Below are 20,402 nucleotides of genomic sequence, written 5' to 3'. Positions count from 1 at the left end.
TGATAACAGACTGATAATTCGGCTTGTTTTCAATATTTTATTATAAATAACAAACTTATGAAGAATTGCTTACGATTCGTCGGCAGTTAGCTTGTCGCCTATTTGTAAACAAAATCATTGCACCAACCTGGTGGCCTGTTGTAGTAACACATAAACATTGTTTATTTATGGTAAATTTCACTCATTTTTCTTTAAAGGTGAGTATAAATTTACATATGATTTCATACTTTATTCCAGTATACTCTCACAATATTGTACATCATGGACAGAATCAAACATTTTTCCCTACAAAATCACTTTAAAATATCTTTCAATAATTGTATGATGAAAAACTAAAATTGTTTTTTCCACAAAATATACTTGTAAAATAGGAGTGCGTTTTATACACCAGCAAATACTAGTAACTCCAGGGGACCCTGTGATCCACATGTGGATTCTCAGAACTAACACCACTCCTTGTTTATATGTTAGACAAAAGACTTTAGTGTCTTGAGCTTCTCAGAGCCCTGAGTATGGTTCAAATTATGTGTACCAGAATTGTATGACAAAAATTTTTTATATATGTATGTCATGACTTAGAAGCCTGTTAGAGCAAATTTTAGTGAAGGTGCATTTTGCCATTTTTAGAATTCTCTAGTGTACAATAATTTTATGCTGGCAAAGCAAATTATTGTTCTGATGTGGTATGATTCTAATTATTATTTTCATGTAAAGGAAATGCTGGAAAGAGTTTCCCAATCATGCATGCCGTTCTTGCCATTATAAGAAAAAGGTTTTTAAATGAATATTGTATGTAGTCCATAACAGGTACAGTTTGTTGAGGTATCTGTCACCTACAGAACTGACACGCTACATATTTGAGGACTTTTTTTTTATGTCAGCATTTTTCTTGAAATTTGATATTTGTTTTATATGGATATTCTTATTGACAGCATAATTTTATTTGTAAAGGGCCAGTTTAACCATACCGTTGTGGAAGTTGTACCAGAAGATCATTCTACGAATAGTGTCAGTGTTGTCTGTCGTCCAGATTTGGAAGATTTCGTTGGTGGTGGCGGAGATCCCAGAATTGTATCGGATGCTAATTTGCCCATTCTTGTTCGCCAGCTTGCACTTCATGCTGATGTAAGTAGAATGGATTGTTTTAATATTACTTTAAACTAAATTTTCTTGTGAATGCTACAAAAACTAAATTATTATGGTACAAATTATGCTGCTTTTCTTGTAAACATATGGCAAGAATTACAAAGCATTTTGTCAATTTTGCCCATAGCTATACAAATGTCCTTGAATTGTGACACGCAGTTCCCACAAAATTTAAGAATCTGTAGCCAGCTTGTGACTTCTCACAGCCATAAGTCCTAATACTCAAATGTATTTTTTACTATGAACATCACTGATATTTAAATTATATACAATACAGTAAAGTACAGTAAACTCACTTTGTGTATTATATTACAGTATATGAATGAGAGAGAGAAAGAGAAAATACATGTACTCTACCAGTATTTGGATACCCCTGTAGGGGTTAGTGCTGTCAGTGCACATCATGTGGTGCACCATGGGCATGACATAAGGTTCTTTGCAGCATCCCCTCAGCCACTAGCTGCAACCCCTTTCATTCCTTGTGCTGTACCTCCATTCATATTCTTTGCCATTTTTCTATCCACCCTTTCTTAACAATTGTTTCACAGTGCAACTGGGAGGTTTAACTCTTGTTACACCTTTCAACCCTTGTAACCTTTCAGACTTTTCTACTCTTGATTTCCCTTTCAGTGCTGAATGACTTTATAAGTCCCAGCTCTTGGCCATTAGCCTAAATTCTATACTTTATTCTCTGTAATGTTACTACAGAGTACCTACACTACTGTACCAATTTAAAAACATTGCTGTAATCCTCAAAAGACCATTCACTTTAGTCATATTCAAGGATGCTAATACATATCCATTACCACTTACGTCTTGTCTTTCATACGATGACTTGGTGATTGTGAATAATGCTGATGATAATGAAAATGGTGACACAACACAGATTTTGAAATACACCAAAAGCTTATACACAAGGGCAAAACTTTCAGGTATCTTAAAGCTCTTTTTCTAGTTTACATATTTTCTTATTCAGAGGAGAACTAGAGTTTCATTGATTCTCTATACTTTCTAACACTTTTTAATTATCAAAATAAAGTAGATTTATAAATGCAAACATACCTTTGCCTTTTTAAACCATTTTTAAGTCATTTGTAACAAATGCTTCAACAAAACTACATCTGTTCATTCAACCCACCATATTTCTCTTCCAGGAAAATTATTAAACCCATCACATTCATTTAGTAAAGTTATGATAGTCAAGGTAAACACCTGTAAAAAAAAATCATGTGCTGTACAGTTATGTAAATGTCACCATTATTTAACACTACATTGGTGCAGTTCTTGCCCAACAGCTATTACACTTGCACATGAAGAAATTTGCATATACTGAACAAACAAATGTTTATAAGCCCTATGGTATTATCATTTATTCCATAAGTGGAAGTTGATCATCTGAATCACCGTCATCTTTATCAATATGTTCCAACCTGGACTTAGAATAGGCAGTGTATAAAAGTGTAGGTTTCAGAGCACTTAACTATCGAAGCCACATCATCTTACAAACCAAAGGAAGAATCTTATCAGCTTTTACAGCATTCCAAAGGACATCTTAGCTTTTTAGCATTAAAGGAAGGGGATTATTGATGGACAGCATATAGAGAAAAGAAGTAAATTGCAACTAATATAAATCTTTTCTCATTCATCATAAGGTCTGCTTTTAATACCCTAAGGATAAATAGGTAGCAGCAGGGAGAGATTGATAAAAATTATCAGTCAATCATTTACCAAATGCAAATAAATGGACAAGTATATGTAAACATTCCAACTTATTAAAGTATGTATAAACTAAACAGTGAATTAAAAAAACATCATTCAAGAGAATTATGAAATACACACACAAGCTGGTGACAGTTATTACCGACATCTATTCATCTGCCCAATAAATTTCTCTTCCAGGTAAAAATTAATAAACCCCTCAAATGTATTTGGTAAAGTTATTATAGCCAAGGTAAACACCTATAGAAAAGAATCATGTGCAGTTATGTAAATGTCACTAGTATTTATTTGTATCAGTTGAATAAGCTAAAGCTATTGACAGAAGTAAACATTATTCAAGTGTTGGTTCTGTATGAAGTTTATTAACATGATGTCACTTTTTATATTAAGCTTTTTCAAAAGCTTTTAAGTAGCCATTAGCAAATTTACAGGATTGTGAACAGAGAATTCTAAAATTCATAAGTGGTAAATTTAAGGAAAAGTCCAAGTTCCCAGTATTTTAAAATTAAAATCTGTTTTTGGGGAAAAATTCATTTATCAGTAACTTTATCAATCAATATCTCAAATTTAACATGTTTTATGGAGATTATTAATAATGGAGAAACAAATCCAGTTATGTATATTTACATATATTTAAAGATAAATCTGTATAGAAAGCTATCAGGAAACTTCAATTCCTCAATTGAACCTTGATAACAGATTTATCTGTAAATATATGTGAATTGAACAGTTTCAAAAGCTTTCTGTACAGATTTATCTTTAAATAGTCAGTAAATCCCCATTATTCGCGGACTCGTGATTCACAGGTTTCGGAAATATCTACCCATTACTCACGGAAAATTCGCCCATTCGCGGCATTTTTCATTGAGAAATATTCACTAATTACTGTATTTTCATATAATTTTCATGAATAAATGCACTTTTTATGATAAAACTATTAAAATACTCAGGTATAAGCATTTTTAGGTTTTTCTTGTGTTTAAACTATCCAAATGGGCAGTTCTAGGTGTTTTTAGAGGGGTTTTAAGTATTTGTGGATTTTAGCTATTTGCTGGGGGGTGCGGTACGCATCCCCCGTGAATACGGGGGGTTCACTGTCTGTACATATACATAACTGTGGATTTGTTTCTCCATTTCAAGACTCGTGCTACTATGAGTATTTTTAATTATTATTAATTTTACAGATCTCAGTTCTCTGGAGTATATAGCATTATCATCAAATATTATACTACTGTGTAATATTCACTGATTAGATCAATAAATCAAAAGGTGCATTTGTATCTTATTTGCTGTCAACATGACTAAATATGTAAAAGTTTGATTTGTAAAATTGTGAATATAATTTAACATTAGATCTACAATTGGCACCCACTTGGATTATGAATCATTTTTGTTATCTTTTTATTAAATCTGTATTTTTAATACAGTCCAACCTCATAAATCCAGCATTCCGTGGTCCAGGAACTCCCATAGTTCCGGGACATTTTTGAATCATCTACCATTAGTTCTTGAGCAGCTACAAGGGCAGCGCCACACATTTCAGTTTTTGGTTTTTTCAGATTTCGGAACTGAAGCTTGCTCCGTGAATATACAAGTACAGTTTATTTCCAACAGATACATTCTATGAAACTCAAAAATATTCAGATACAAAAGAACCATAATTAACATATATACATTTTACTAGTGTATCTTCCGATCTCGTGTGTCATGTGATTATTAAAGTTTCATCCAAAAACATTTCATCATATATATTGTGTATAGTGCAAGATGTATTTTCAGTAGATTACGCTATGCTAGGCTTTCTATGCCTATCTCAGTTTCAGTATATCCAAGTTAGCTTTTAACTGATAAATAGGCTTAGAAGCAAAAGTTCATTTGGTTAAATGCAAATCTTCATACATTAAATCAGGCTTACCAACATTGTGACTAGTTAAGAATTCATCACTATTTCTTACAATAATTAACAACCACTTACTACTGCGTGCAAGATGCTGGCATAAACAACAGCAAGTATACTAACATAAACAGTTGAATCAAGAAACAGCCGTTTGCCAATGTCAGTTACCATAACTAACACATTTATGAAGGGTTGAGTTACCTTGTTGAAAATTTGTCAATTTTCAACGGTTACATCCATACATAAGAATAAACTAAACCTTTAATCATCTTTCATGCACTGGAGAGAAAAGTGTCAAGAAAGTATGCCACTAAATTTACAGTTATAGCTGTGGCAGAAGAAATGGATAATGTGCAGGCCACAAAAAGTTTAGGAAGAGCCAAAAGCAATATCCGACACTGGCTAAAAATAACAGCTTTACTTCATTTAATTTACTGCATTTATGAATATGTAAAGTGAGTTGCATTTTTAAACTGATAATTTACAAAAAAAAAAAAAAAATTCAAATGCATTTCATTTAACAGCTAATATCTGATGATGTTGGTAAAACGTATCAAATTATTATTTTAAGAATGCAAACGTTAGCAGAATGTAAATGGCATGCGTTTGCTATGTTCATAAATTATAATGATATGACAATAATGCATGAAATATAATTGCATATGGTATGTAAAACAACAGTTTTACTAAAATTATTATTATTCTTTATACAACTGTATTATTTAGACTTTTGCAAATGGAAATCTGTTGGTGTAACAACCAAACCAGGCCAATATCTCTCTCTCTCTCACATACACACACATACAAGTGTGCAGGTTTAAAGAAACAAAAGCAGCAGATTTCTAGGTTTTTGGTGAAAACAAAAGCCAGAAAAGTTTGAAGGGTAGAGATCACAATTTAACAGTGTGCTTTTAAAGAGGTTTAAGCTCCAACTTAGCGAAGGGGTAAGCATTTCTGGAGAGATGCTTATGGAGCAGGCAAGAATTTTGCTTAGGAATTAAACCTAACGAATGACAATGATTATTCATAAGCTTTGTACCACTCTTCATAACCAATATATGTATGTGGAATGAGTTGGCAAGACTGTTTACATAGGTGGGTTTTTTGGGTCTGACTATAATGTATTCACATGGATTAATGCTATTTTGTGATGAATGGGATTGTAGATAAATGTTTTATTGTAAAAAAATTTTGTGTGCGCACAACAATCAGTAGCCCCTAATTGTAAAACTGGATGTCATTCTTCCCCCTCTGGATACAACATACAGTACTGTACTTAGTTTCTTGGGACTTACTGTATATGCTGGCATATAAGGTGATTTGGCGTATAAGACAACCCCCCATTTTTCATGTAAAAATGTAGGTTTAGAGGTACAGTAAACCCCCATATTCACAGTCTCACAATTCTTGGATTCACCTATTCGCGGATTTCTTTATGGAACATGTTTTCATTATTATGGAAAATTTGTTCATTCGTATTTTCCACTGAGAAATATTTGTTCATTTTTCATATTTTCACTGAGAAATATTAAAACTTACTAAAATAATTTACTATATTTGATAATTCGATTTTGCGATGGGGACAATTAAATAAACGCCTACTTTGTGATAAAACTAAAATTGTCTGTTAGGTACCAAGCGTAGTGCTACAAAAAATTTCAATGATAATTCGATTTTGCAATGGGGGCTAAAACTCTTATTCTAGTAATATTCAATCATGTACCTTCATTTTACAACAGATTGGAAGTCTCTGCGACAATATTTCGATTATGGTATTTTTGAGAAAAATACGCCCTTATCGGTAACTTTTATTCTTTCGTCATTTTGTCGTAATTTTTGCACTTTCTATATTAGCCGTTACATAAAGTTTTATATATGAAAATGTGCGCAATTTCATGTAAAATACAGCAAAATACAACCATGGTTGTAGCTTTTATCAGTTTGGAAATATTTTCATACAATAACTGCCAAAATTTCGTTCGGTCAACTTTGACTCAGCAAAATGGTCAAAAAATGAGAGAGCTAAAACTCTTACATTCTAGTAATATTCAATCACCTTCATTTTGCAACAAACTGGACAATATTTCGGTTTATGGTGAATTTCTGAAAAAAACTTTCTTTTCCTCGAACATCTCAGAAATTCTTTATCCTAATGTTTGCATCGTTTTCATTAGTTTAAACTTTTATATTGAAAAGAGAATTTGATAAAAGAAAATAGCTCATGGTTGTGCTTTTTCAGTTTTGAAATATTTACATAAGTACGATAATTGCCAAAATTTCAACTTTCGGTCAACTTTAACTCAGCCGAAATGGTAAAAAAGCGCAATTGTGAGCTGAAACTCTTGTTGTTCAATCGTTTACCTTCATTCTGCAATAAATTCAGATAACAATTTATGGTGAATTTTTGAAAAAAAACATTTTTGCGGTAACTTTTAACCATCTCAAATTCTTTTCGTCACGTTGTCTTAATATTTTCACCATTTTTATATTAGTCGTTCATAGTTTTTATATGAAAATGACGCAATTTTATGTACAATAGAAAATAATAGGCTTTTATCAGTTTGAAATATTTTTACATCATACCTTTTATTCAGTATGGATAAAAGATCAGCTAAAACACTTACAGTCTAGTAAATTATCAACTGCTATTTTTCAATTTAAGCTGCAATATTTGATTTAGGTGAATTTTTGAAAAAACAGTGTTCAAGCTGCTAATGACATTTTGTGATAATATTTTCTGTGTGTGCTTTGATCGGCAAAATCATCGCAATTTGTGTACAATGAAAAAACAAAATCGTTACCTGTAATTAAAATTGGAGAAAAAGTGTTTTATTTCAATATTTATATAATGATATTTTTTTCATTTCTGATGGTTGGGCAATGGCCAAAAAGAACATAATCTTAAAAACAGGCAGTCCCCAATTATCAGCGGGAGACGTTTTTGTTCTGAGGTTAATACCGATACGACAATATTTATAAAATATTTTAACGCAGACACAGGTAGCAGCCTAAATCAGGCAGAGAGACCAAATTATTTCCGATGAGCTTCTTTTCAGTTATCTCTTTTTATAGGGCTTAAAAAATTCAAAGCGCCGTATTTTTAGTTATCAGCACAGTCTGTTAGGCATGTATCGGCATCAACAACGAATGAGAAACAATTATAACAGAATGGATTTTCAAGTGTATTTTAACAAAATTGCCAATTTTTCGTCACTAGACAAATGACGCGACTGATATGTTTTTACATAAAACTACTCAGTATGGATAACTGAGCCCCCTAAATTTAAGCTGGGGAGCTGAAGCTGAAAACAATGAACTGACTATTTTTACGCAGCATGGATGAAACTCGACCTTAATTAAAATTGGAGAAAGTATTTTTAATCAGAAAAGATAAATTACAAGCAGTCCCCGATTATCGGGGGGTTCTGTTCTATGATGAAATCGAAAATCTGCGTTTCGGTGCTTTTTCAGCGATTTTGGGGCTTATCGGCGCCAATTTTTCGGTTATCAGCACCTCGGAATCGTCAATGATTTTTTTCAGCGATTTTCACATTGCCGATTTTCGTCACACAACTGTAAAACTGGATCCCGTTAAATGAGCCCCCATTAACGGGGACTGCCTATTAACTATTTTTATGCCAATAAAAGATCGCTCGCATTATGATGAAATCGGAACAGAATCTTGATTTTTTTCTTACAGGACAAACATGCCCCAAATGGCCAACGTCATCTATTAAGTTCCTTTAGCACTACCTGGTATGCAACTTATGCCTTGGAGGAAAAGTGGGGCTCAGCGGAAAAGTTTCTTTGTAAAAATCTATACATCAAACTATAACTGATATACGATCTGGTTTGTTTTATGATGTCAGCAAATGATTGAATTTTTTCCTAAAGCAATCAGAAAATCTTTGCAAGGCTTAGAAATAATAAAAAGATGTAATGAACATGGAATGTTTAAGGAAAATCGTTGATATTTTTTGAAATCATGAAAAATATAATAATTAGGTTTGGGAGTTTATTTATTTGTAAATTTGAAAATGTTTGAACTTTGTAAAAGTCATTTGCTGAAATTTTTTAGCTGTTGCGATTAAAAGCTAATTTTTATGGAGTGCAATTTTCAGATTTTCCAACCTACTTAAGTTGACATTTCTTATCATACCTAAGTAAGGAATAATGATGGAAAAAAAAATAAAGGTGGCATTAGAAAGCTGAATAAATTTCTTATAAATGGTCAAATGAAGGATATATGTAGTGTATGAATAAAATTGAGCAATTGTCGTTAGATTACGGACAATTTTTTTTTTTTTTTTTCTAAGAAAATATACGGCAACGATTATTATATAGAAACATTGATATTTTTACATTTTGCTGTTCAGCACGATAAAGTACAAAGAATGGCTTGAATGATATATAATACATGCACATTAAAGTTATTTACAGGTGCACAAACAGGGGTACAAAAAATTATCTCTGCATGCATAAATTCCAGCTGAACTACGACGTATACTGTATATATGCTGACATTTTTCTTAATTACTTGGTAATAAATAATGCTAGAAAAAAAGTGAAAACTGTGTTTTCTTGTAGGTCCAAGATCTGCCCATGCAATGGCGCAGTCCTCGTGTTCTTCGGATGACTTTATTTTTTTTTTTTTTTTTTTTTCCCCACAAAAATAACTTACTGATGACGCGGAAATCGCGTCATCGGGGCACTTACGGCAAAAATATATTGACGCGGTTTCATGTCATCGGATCACCAGAGGGTTAACGAAAATAATAGCTGAATTAATTTCACACCGAAACATATTTGTTATATTTCGACTTAAAACACTTCGTATAACGAAAAATAACCTTGCCCCATATAAATAAAGTATCTAGAGATTCATTTACACTAACTAGAAGCAAGAAAAGCACTCTGAGTTAAAATACAGCGAAATAAACTTAGCGCGTAATCGAATTCCACATCAAAACATTGATTGCTATGATCGCAATTTATAATAGAAAAGCAATATAAGAATATCTACAATATTATTGTATACAGTGAAGTAAATCATAACATGTTAAAAGATCCGTGGAAAAGATGCATATTCGTTATGTTGATGTTTGTATAATACGATATTAATACGTGAATATAGAGTACAGTATAATGTTGGCTAGGCTACCGTATATGTATACGATATACCATTGTTGCATTGAATTATCACAAGTACTGCATGAACCTCTAGAATTAGCTGATATTAATAATTACTATACCATGTATGTATAGCGTATACAGTACTTTATAGTGTAGGCTAGGCTACCATATTTGTACACATGGTACTGAATACACTAGTGTAGGCTAGGCTATATTCAAAGATAAGTTTTTTCCAACAAATGATGGATTTTTTTAACCTAACCCCATCATAAGTAGGATAATACCTGTATAAACATTTTTAGAATTTTTTTGTGTTTGAACTATCAAAATAGTTTAAAAACACTAGTGTTTTAGAAGGGTTTTAAGTATTCAGTAGATTTTAGCTATTTGCGGAGGGGGTGTGGTATGCATCCTCTGCGAACGGGGGATGCATACCACACCCCTCTGCAAATAGCTAAAATCTGTAAATACTTAAAACCCTCTAAAAACACTAGTGTTTTTAAAACTATTTTGATAGTTCAAACACAACAAAAATATGGGGGTTTACTGTACTGTATATACTTTTATATTTTTTAGGTTTTGCAAAAAAAAACATTAATTTCACTTGGGGTTTTTTCAAGTTTAGAGAACCAGAAAATTCTGGAAATTACCAAATTTTATGCTGTTGTCAACCAACTACACTCCTTGACAAGTGCGCATATGTCAGTAGGGGATAGATCATTCAGTGGACCTCTCTGCCAGGTATATACCAGGCAGGAGGAATGTAGTGGTGGACAATCTGAGTCGTCGAAGTCAGGTCATAGGGATAGTGTGGTCTCTGCACCAGGACATAGCAAACAGGTTCTTTCATCTGTTGGGAAGGCCCTCAATAGACTGTTTGCAACAAGGTTCAACAAGAAACTAAAGGTCTTCTGTTCTGTGGTTCCAGATCCCTTTGCAGTGGCAGAGGATGCCCTGCAGCACCCCTGGGACAATCTGGAACTTTATGCCTTCCCTCCATTTTATCTGATGTGTCGGGTTCTGAACAGGGTAATGGCCTCTCAGAATGACCCTAGTTGCTCCCATTTGGCCTCAGGTGGAATGGTTCCCCAATCTCTTAACCCTACTATCAGAAGCTCCGAGAGAGATTCCTCCCTGGCACAGCCTTCAGTGTCAACCACACTTTCAGAGGTACCGCCACTCAGTAGGGTTCCTACCTCTTCATGGCTGGAGACTATCCAACATCTCCGAGTGAGAAGCTTTTCTCACAGAACAGCATCGGAGATGTCTGGCTATCTCAGAAGATCTTCCTCACCCATGTGCCAGGGCAAGTAGGCCGTTTACTGTGGTTGGTGTCATCAGTGGGGTCTCTCTCCAGTCGGAACTTCTCTTCAGCAGGTAGCAGCTTCCATATTTTTCTCCGCAGAGAGAAACGACTTTCAGTGTCTTTCATCAACGGCTACAAAGCTGCCTTGAGTGCAGTTCTACGTATGAGGAATGTCGATCTTTCTTCCTCGTGGGAAATCTCAATGCCCTTCAAGAGCTTTGAGCAGTCTTCTCCAAAAGAACTTAGACCACCCAGTTGGGACCTGACTTTGGTACTGGGGCAGCTTCACCCGTGCTCCTGTTGGCCCTGCCCTCTTTGAAATGAGTTGGTGAGCTGCATGGCCCATCCTTTGATGTCAAACATACGAGGGGTTGGACATCTGTAGCCTTTGAATTTGTCTGAGAATTCATGGCTAAGACTCAAAACCCCGCTTTTCATGATGACAAATTTGAATCCTTTTCCATTCCAGCTCTTAATGACGCTGCTATCTGAAAAGGACTTGTTATCCCAGACCAGGGTGCTGAAGACTTTTCCTTAGCACTGGCTGGAACAAGAAAGGTGTCCAAGAATACGATCTCCTTTTGGCTTCGTGAAACTGTCAGACAAGGTTATAGTTCGACTTCATGCCCCAGTCATAACACAGTGCTTGCAAGAGCATTCAAAAGGAACTTGTCTGTTCAAGAGATTTTGAGACTGCAGCCTTTTTGTTTGAGTTTTGCTTATTCCCACATGAATATTAAAACTTTTGCTAAAGCAAGTCCCTCCTGTCTCCAGCAAGGGAGAGAGGATTTTTAGCAAACTATTGATAACTACGAAGGTTTGTTATCTACAGATATAGTTCTTTAGCTTCCTTCCACATTACATTGTACAAAGGCCCAGAAGTCTGGCTGTTAAATAATCACTTATTTACCATGCCAGAGGCTTTGGTTTCCTTCCATAGGCTTCTTTAAGCCAAGAAGAGTAACGAGGTGTGCTTAACCTCCAGATGGTTCCAGACTTACTTTCATCCCTCCAAAAGTGAGTTGATCCATAAGTTAAGACCCAGGTTTGTTTCACAAATGACAAATTTTTTAACCAGTTTGTATTTTTCATAGCTAACAAACCTGCAATCTTAACTTATATGGCCCACCTCTAGCCACCCCTCATTCAAGTTTCCTGGGTTCATGAAACTGAGACCTCATCGGAAAAAAGCGAAAAAGTTTTTCAATTCATATGTGATGGAGGTGACAGTTTTTGCCACCAAGTTCATTTTGTGTTTTTTTTTATCAGTTTCCAGCAACCATAGAAAGAAAAAAATTCCTTCCATAAGTTAAGACTGCAGGTTTGTTTGCTATGCAAAAATACAAATTTATTATAAAATTTGTATACATATGTCATGTGCAGTAATATATGAAGTTAAAGTGTCCTTATTTTATTCATTGTAGGTATGGATGATAATTTTGTTGTGATATTCTAAAAGTATATTGCAAATAAATCCAGTATCATAACTTTATCACAAAAACATATTATTTTTAATCAAAAAAAGTCATTTTGTCATGTAAAGCATGAAATTATAAAGTATGGGTAGTTGCAAAAGAATGTTTGATTGAAAATTTAATGAAAATTTTTTTTTTGAATTGCTCACAGAAAAAAAGGTGATAGAAGCATCATTGTCCATGGTTTTGTGATGCAATTTATGGAAATCAGCTAGTCTTTCAATCTAATCTAAGATTTTTGTGAGGATGTGGAGAAGACATCAGGAGCCCTTCAAACTGAATACTTTTTGAATGCTGTATAGAAACTTCTAGAATCTAAAATAGTGGCCACTGCAAAGATTTTTGTTCACTTTATATCTCATTTCTTTCCAGCTTGCATCCATGATATGGGATTCATTAATTAGATAAATCACAATCCATATGCAAGTAACTGGCATTTGAAAGACTGAGAAAAATCAGAAAAATAAGACAAACAGTACTTCCTTCTCCTGAGGCTCAGCATGCCTCCAATTTGCTGGACTTCACAGACATGATTGAATTGGACAAAGGTGATAAGGGTAAAGGTGGTACGGCAGGAAACTTCCATTCTTATCCCATATGGCATAACTAAAAGTGCATAACTGATTGTTTCAGGTTTATAATTCCATGAAGTTGAGAAATTTTTTGTATAAAAATATTTGAAATACTTTATTATCAAGGTCCACATTGTATAATGCTTCTTATAAAGAAATGAATCCAACACATCTGCTGCAGTTCATAAGAATACTTTGAAACTGGTGTTTTGACAAAAAAATCAGAAGCATTGTGATATTTTTACTATCTTGCTCTTTATTTATCAAGCATTACTCTATATACTTCATAAAAGTGTGCTTTTGCTATATATTTTGATAACCAGCATAAACTGTTTGAAAAATATTTTCAAAGTTTTTCAAGTTTGAATTTATTTCCCTCATGTGATGATTTATATAGTATACCATTGTTCCGTGCGTGTTAAGCACATGCAAGTGTCAATCATGGGTCATTTTTTTGTGGTTTAAAGAATGTCAAGTTAAGAGAATTGGTGCTCTGTTCCTTGTGATAAGTGTATGGAAAATGTAGTCATTATATTGCAAAACTGTAACAAAGAATGTGACAAAACTTTTGAGTATTTTTTAATATCTTGTTGTGACTGGCATTAATTCTTTAAATTTATATTTATGAAATTTGTTGCATGAAGGAAATCAATTTTAAGTATTAAAATTTAAGCTTACAAGTAAATTTCTAAACCTATGTTTATTTTTAGGAATCCAAATACACATAGAGAGAAGTTAAGCTTTAAAATTTGCACATTAATGGAATTTTTGAGGAATTAATGCCACAATCTCAACAAATATTAATCCAATTTTTGAGTTTTATTTTAGAACAAGAGACTTGCAACATTTGCATGGGTATGATACAACCTGGGATTAATATAAAATGAGTATTTAGCCTGTAGCAGGCTTTTGAGAATTGTCGCTGGTCTGTAGTGAATCACAAAATATTAAATATTTTGGCTGGATATATTCTAGTATTCTTTTCACTTTATACAGGCCTGGCAGTGAATGTAAATAAAATTAACTTGATTTGTTTATACAGTACATTACCAGATTATAAAATAATAGCTACAAGAAATAAAGTAAAATGCACAAAATGATTGAGGTAGACAATGCATTTCATCTCTGAATATGGTATACTGTACAGTGAACTGTACATTTCATACCCACAAAAGTTGCTTTGTTTGGTCTCTGGTGAAGTTGTTGGATTGGGTGTTACTAAATATGGTTCATCAGGAAGGAAAGAATTGGATAAATTATATTTTGCAGACATTTGCTGGTAAATTTCTATAATTTCCAAGTAAGCATTTTTTTTTAATTTGGGTATCTTATAAAGACAAATACAACAGTATGGCAGAATTGTTTGCTCAAATAAACACTAGCTAGTTTTATAATTGCATAATGTTAAATATTTATATTTGTTTATATGATTTAATGTACATTTCATAAAGTTGTAAATGGACATTAATTCTTTTGTCAAAAGGACAAATTGCTCTCTAACCTGTTGTCATATTAGGAAACACTGGGTGAAAAGTTTTGTGAAAATCCAAATGCATTTTTTCTGTACAAAATTTGTCTTGCATTTAATATGAAGTTGTGAAAACTACTGTTTTATTACATTTTTGTCAGCAATAAATGTTAATATTTTTTTGTTGTTTGAGGTTTACAAGTACTCAAAATTAATCTTATTATTTTGGAATGAAATAATAAATTACTCTAGAAAAAATTTCAGGTATAAAGCAGTTGTCATAAAATAATTTTTTTACCCCTTTTGTTTCACTGTGAACCCATTTAGTCATATATTTCCTTATTTCTGTAAAAGTTATTACCCATCCATACCTCAGAAAAATAAGACACTCAAGACTGAGAGACCTGTACTGAGCATGCCCAAACAGCTTCAGTCTGATGTTTGCTATTTCAGATAACTTGTGTGAATGTTGTTGCCCTTATCAGAACCTGTATCCTCAATTTTTAATGGTAAGTACAAGCCATGACCAGGTTCCTTATAATTTTATTGTAGTAACTAGAATGGTGAATTTCACACAGACATACAAGTGGGTTAAAGTCTGGTCACCCAATAGCAAAACATGGTAAGTAATGAAGATGGTGTACAGCTTATAAGGTACCCCTGAGCCAACTCAATAGCTTAGTGTACAGCAATTTTATATATATATACTATATAGCCTATCCTAACCAGTATTTTATAATCATTCAATGTAGATATTCATTGACTTGTTCAGTTTCGGAGATTTAGCTGCTAATAGTCGATTACATTAGGTCCACCCACTTACACTTACAAGATATTAAAGATAAGCTCATACTATAAAAAATAAAACTTTTTTTCCTTTTTAACATGAGGAAAATGTAGTCATTTTTCTAAAAAATATTTTGACAAAAAGGAGAAGTTTTAATATCTCATCGCAGGAAAATGTAGTTTTTCTTAATGTAACCTATAGTTTTCCTAAAAACATTTTGACAGCAAGGGAGAGAGGATGATTTTGACAGCAAGGGAGAGAGGATGATTTTGACAGCAAGGGAGAGAGGATGAGCTACCACACAGGAAAATGTTTTAATGTGTATATGCATACACATACTATATAATCTGGTAAGGGCATTATGATCGATGGTCATTAACGAAGTTCCTGGCTGAATTTCTCTTTAGAGGCAATTCTTTGAAGACATTTTTGTTCCTATTAATCCGAAGTACTGGATTCTACATTTATTTTGTACTTGCCCAGTTCTTTAGCTTCATAGAATTAATTGTGATCTTTTTTTCTGGGTTTCAGAACCATTTTTGTGAGACCTTTTGTTGGATGCAGTTTGTCTTTTCCATGTCAAGATGAGGTAGAGATTTGGAAACCCTCCATGACTCAAGATTTGGAATATAGGCAGTGTTTTTGCAGAATTAGAGGCCATAGTTTTATTCCCACTTGGTCACTGAACACTATGCATTGCTCTCCCTGGAACCAAATTGGTATGCAGAAGACCAAATGAGTCTGCCCTTCTTGATGTAGTCTCAGCCAGCATGGCAGATATACTAACCTGTTTGTCAGGAAGACGAAGTTCAAAATGGAGACTCTGCAAACAGTCTGAGCAGCAGTCAGGGACAATGACTTTATGCTGACTATAGACTTGAAGAATGCATACTTCCAAATGTTAAAATTCATCCTTCCTTCTGGAAGTTTAATTTACATTTCAGTCTAGGGAAAAATGTTTCACATTCAAGGTGCTTTGCTTTGGTCTGACATCTTGGTGTTAACAAGTGTGTTCATTTGGGTGAAACTTGGGCTCATTCTCAGGGGATCAAACATTTTTCTGAGGTACCTCAACGACTTGGCTGGTCTTATGCGGGTTCCAGGCAAAAGCTGATTCAGGATATTACATTTTTGCTTCAGTTTGCCACAGTTAAGGCATTGTGGTAAATTTGGAAAAGTGAAATTAATCCTCAATCAGAGGATTCTGTACCTGGAATGGTGAAAAACTCAGCAGCATAAGAGTTTTCTGTCGGAGCAGAAGATCAACAAGTTCAGGACAGTAGCTCTTGCCTTTTTTTTGTAACAAACACAACCAGCGAAACCGTGGCAGCTTGTTCTGGGCCTGTTGGCATCTCTGGAAAAATTGGTTCCTCATGGCCGTCTATTTCGGTTACAATTCAGACTGTTGAATCTACTCAAGTGAACCAGCTATCCTCAAGTAACCTATGAACTATTCCTGGAAACATGCAGGGGATAGTAATTTTCTCCCATTCTTAGAAAATTGATACACAGATAGTGTGTCCTTTCAGAATGGAATATAAAGGTTAGGACAACGGCCAAGCACTGGGATCTATAAGAGCATTCAGTACTGAAAGGGAACTGGAGAGTAAAATAGTTTTAAGGGTGTCACAGGAGAAAAACCCCACAGTTGCACTAAGAACCAATTGTTATGAGAGGGTGAAAAGTAAGATGGAAGAAGATACATGATCCTAACGTATTTTATAATCAGGAATGATATTCATTTACTTGCTAGGGGCCAAAGGGACGCTGCAAAGAACAAAGTAGTGCGTGCGGGGCCAATGGCCAGAAACTCCAACATGAACAACCCTCAAGACTGTCCTAGTCTCCTTTCAATGCACCTGTAAACCGAAGCATTTTTGGATGGGGAGAATCAGTGAAGTACTATGGTCCCTGTCGTCTTGTCACTATGCTATAACCTCTATGATCTACGCACTAGGAGAGGTGGCAGTTGCGTGGAGCTGATGACGATGCCCCAACATCACAAAAGTGAGTGCAGGAATCTGTTCATGCAAAAATGAGCTCTTGAGACGACAGGTGGCTAAAGCCAATTTGCCAAAGCTGATATGTTTGTTCTTGCCAGGACAGGAATTAGTGCTAATACTGCCCTGAGTTTGCCATGCTATGAGCATACCAAAGTACTTGTCAGCCACTTGGGCATGGGATCCACCTCTTATCCCTTTGCCTGACCTGACAAAAGGAAGTAGTGGGCCCCATCCTGGAGCAGAAGAATCAGAGGATTCCAGGAACAATCAGTTGACTGAAACAACAGCTGGTATATATTTAACACTGGTAGCAGAAAAAGAGTTGATGTAATTCCTAGAGTTCTGAGGGACACGAACATTTGAAAGTATCCACTCAGAATTATCTAAAAAGAAATAATTTGGACAATTTCTCAAAGAAATAATGCTCTACAATTGACCACTGTACAGCACATGCCATTCCATCTAAAAGAGTATGTAGCACATACCATATTTTACTATATATTGTGGATTTTATTACACACATGTTAGAGTTCAAATTCTCTTTCCCACCCCAGTTGCCCTCCCAACTGATGGAGAGAAACGACTGTAAAAGTACCTTGGAAACTTTAACACCATGACTTCTAGTGCCCTTACAACTGTCATTTCTCTGAACTCTGCTGGGAAAGACCTTGGAGAATCTGATAGGCAAGATACAAACAGTGGGGAGATGGGATGGTGGTGGTCTTGTAGAGATCATGGCATTTACCCCAGAGGCATGATGTGTTCAGGAATCTGTTCCCTGTGCCTTGCCGAAGGCATGTCAAGCAACCCTTTAATTATGGTAGCCAAATAATGAGTCATCTACATAGTAACCCCCCCCCCCAATTCCCTTCCCCTTCTTACCTAGCTGTAGCTGGAGGAGGATGGAAGGGCCAGGAAATTTTTCCATCACTCCCAGTAGGGAAGCTACAGGGATACTGGTCAGGGTTTAGGGAGGTAAGTTTCCTCCCAACCCAGTAATGCAAAGGTCTAGCCTCACCCATGGATTTGGCATCAGATCACATCAATGCCACTAAGGGTTTTAATAATACATTGGGTGGTGGATTAGAAAGATGGAGTAACTTTAAAGTCTCAAACGGAAAACATGAGGAAATGCTTTTCTTGTCAAAAAAGGGAAAATAACATTAAATGTTCAAAGCAATGATGATAAAAAGGAAAATCTTCAAACTTCCCACTAGCAAGAGAACCAATAGGATAGAGATGCCATTGCTGTTGGAGAAAAACCATCGTCTACACCAGACTACCAAAGAAATCCGTCCACATTTATAAGGGTTTCAGCTTTTTTGCTGATTGACAGAAACACACTGACCTGCAGATTAGATCATTAGCCTGATCCAGAACACCACAAGCAGAGGCAACTACAGCAGTCTCAACAAGTGCTTTTGCCTCCTGAGTTGAGAAATAAAGAACATCATAAAGCAGGATGGTTCATCAGCTAACAGTTACCCGATGGTAGGCCCAGAAGCACCACCCACCTTTTTGGCCCAGGTAAGCTAGAAAACTGACGGTACAGCGAGTGGGTTTAATGTAAAGACCATCAGGTTTGTATGTTAAACCTTGCAAATTATTTTTAAAATTTGTCATTTGTTCCTATATGTAAATACAAAGGGGTTTCTTACACATGAGAACTTGCTCTTGGAGGACAACTAGTACAATTTCTGAACTGAATGGTAGTTTCACTCACCACCTAACTCTTCTCCAAAGGAAGGACTTCTTTTGAACTCTGATCTCTTGAACAGAAGATACAAATCGTCAGACTTCTCTACATCTCCAATTAAAGGAATGTAAAATCCTTGATTCACCAACCACAATGAACCCCTCAGGAGACTATGCAAAGTCCTAAAAATAACCAACTGGTTTGGGATCAGTCCCTCTCCCCTGGCTAGAGAGAAAAAAGATTACCATCTACTAATCCAAATAGAGCTCCATTAGAAATGGAGGGCTCGGTCATCTAGGTCTGCATGCACATCAGTCCAGCATGTGATGACTTTTCACTGTCTACTCTGCCCACTGGAATTTTTCTTTAATACAGAAGAAAGGGAACAGTCCCATTAATATCTTACAGCAATTAAACATTCAAGGTGAGATGCATTTTCTATCCCTGAAGAGCTAATTAAACTACAAGTCTTTGTCTTTCATCCACCATAGGATCCAACAAAATAAGTCCAAGGACCTATGGGCAATGTCCCTATTCTGAAAGGAGATGAATTTATGACTGCACGATTTTAGATTCCAAGAAAGTTCTGACACAACAAATAAAACTGAAATGAAACGCACAGATGTCCACCTTGAATCGGGACACTAATTTGATCATCTCATTAGTCAGAGAAATGACAATTTGAAATTTTTGGCAAATTTGAAGGAAATTCTAAACAAGTCATTGACATTGGGTTGAAATCAGTCTTTAAGACAGGCAACCATAGAAATCATATTGTCATTAACAGCAGGCCACCCCATTCTCTTCCCAAACCTTCATAAGTAATGTCGATGGTCCATTTACGGACATGCCATCCTGCGACAACTTCCACACCCTGCAGTTACGGCTGTGTGTCTTCATACAACTGTACATCTGTGCTGTCACATCCATTTGTGCAAACTTGTTTCTCTCCTAGGAGAGCCAGAACGTGAGAGATGACAAGACACTATGGTCGAGGCTGAATGGTTTTGGAGTCAGCCTGAAAAGACACACAGGATCTGTCTTCATTTGGTTTGTAATAAGGACAGAAACATTGTAGCTGGAACGATGGTCAGAGGGCCTTCCAGGAGAAAGTGAACAGGGAGGAGTTCTGGAATGACAGAGACTAAGGTCACGGAAACAAGCCGACATGGACAACACTACTAGGGCTGGAAACGCATC

General features: G+C 35.1%; 1 protein-coding gene across 1 annotated transcript in view; it reads left to right on the top strand.

Annotated features, from left to right (window-relative positions):
* The window catches only part of gig (tuberin), a 103,938-nt gene extending 88,936 nt beyond the window's left edge, over window positions 1-15,002 (top strand). The window contains exons 33-34 of the mRNA XM_067095929.1: window positions 952-1,125; window positions 13,049-15,002. Coding sequence (XP_066952030.1) covers window positions 952-1,125; window positions 13,049-13,084 — 210 coding nt within the window. The 3' untranslated portion in view covers window positions 13,085-15,002. The remainder of the gene's footprint in view (window positions 1-951; window positions 1,126-13,048) is intronic.
* The last annotated feature ends 5,400 nt before the right edge of the window (window positions 15,003-20,402 follow it).

The sequence above is a fragment of the Macrobrachium rosenbergii genome, chromosome 52 (assembly GCF_040412425.1).
Source record: "Macrobrachium rosenbergii isolate ZJJX-2024 chromosome 52, ASM4041242v1, whole genome shotgun sequence".
NCBI lineage: Eukaryota > Metazoa > Arthropoda > Malacostraca > Decapoda > Palaemonidae > Macrobrachium > Macrobrachium rosenbergii.
This window is presented reverse-complemented; position numbering and strand designations above follow the sequence as displayed.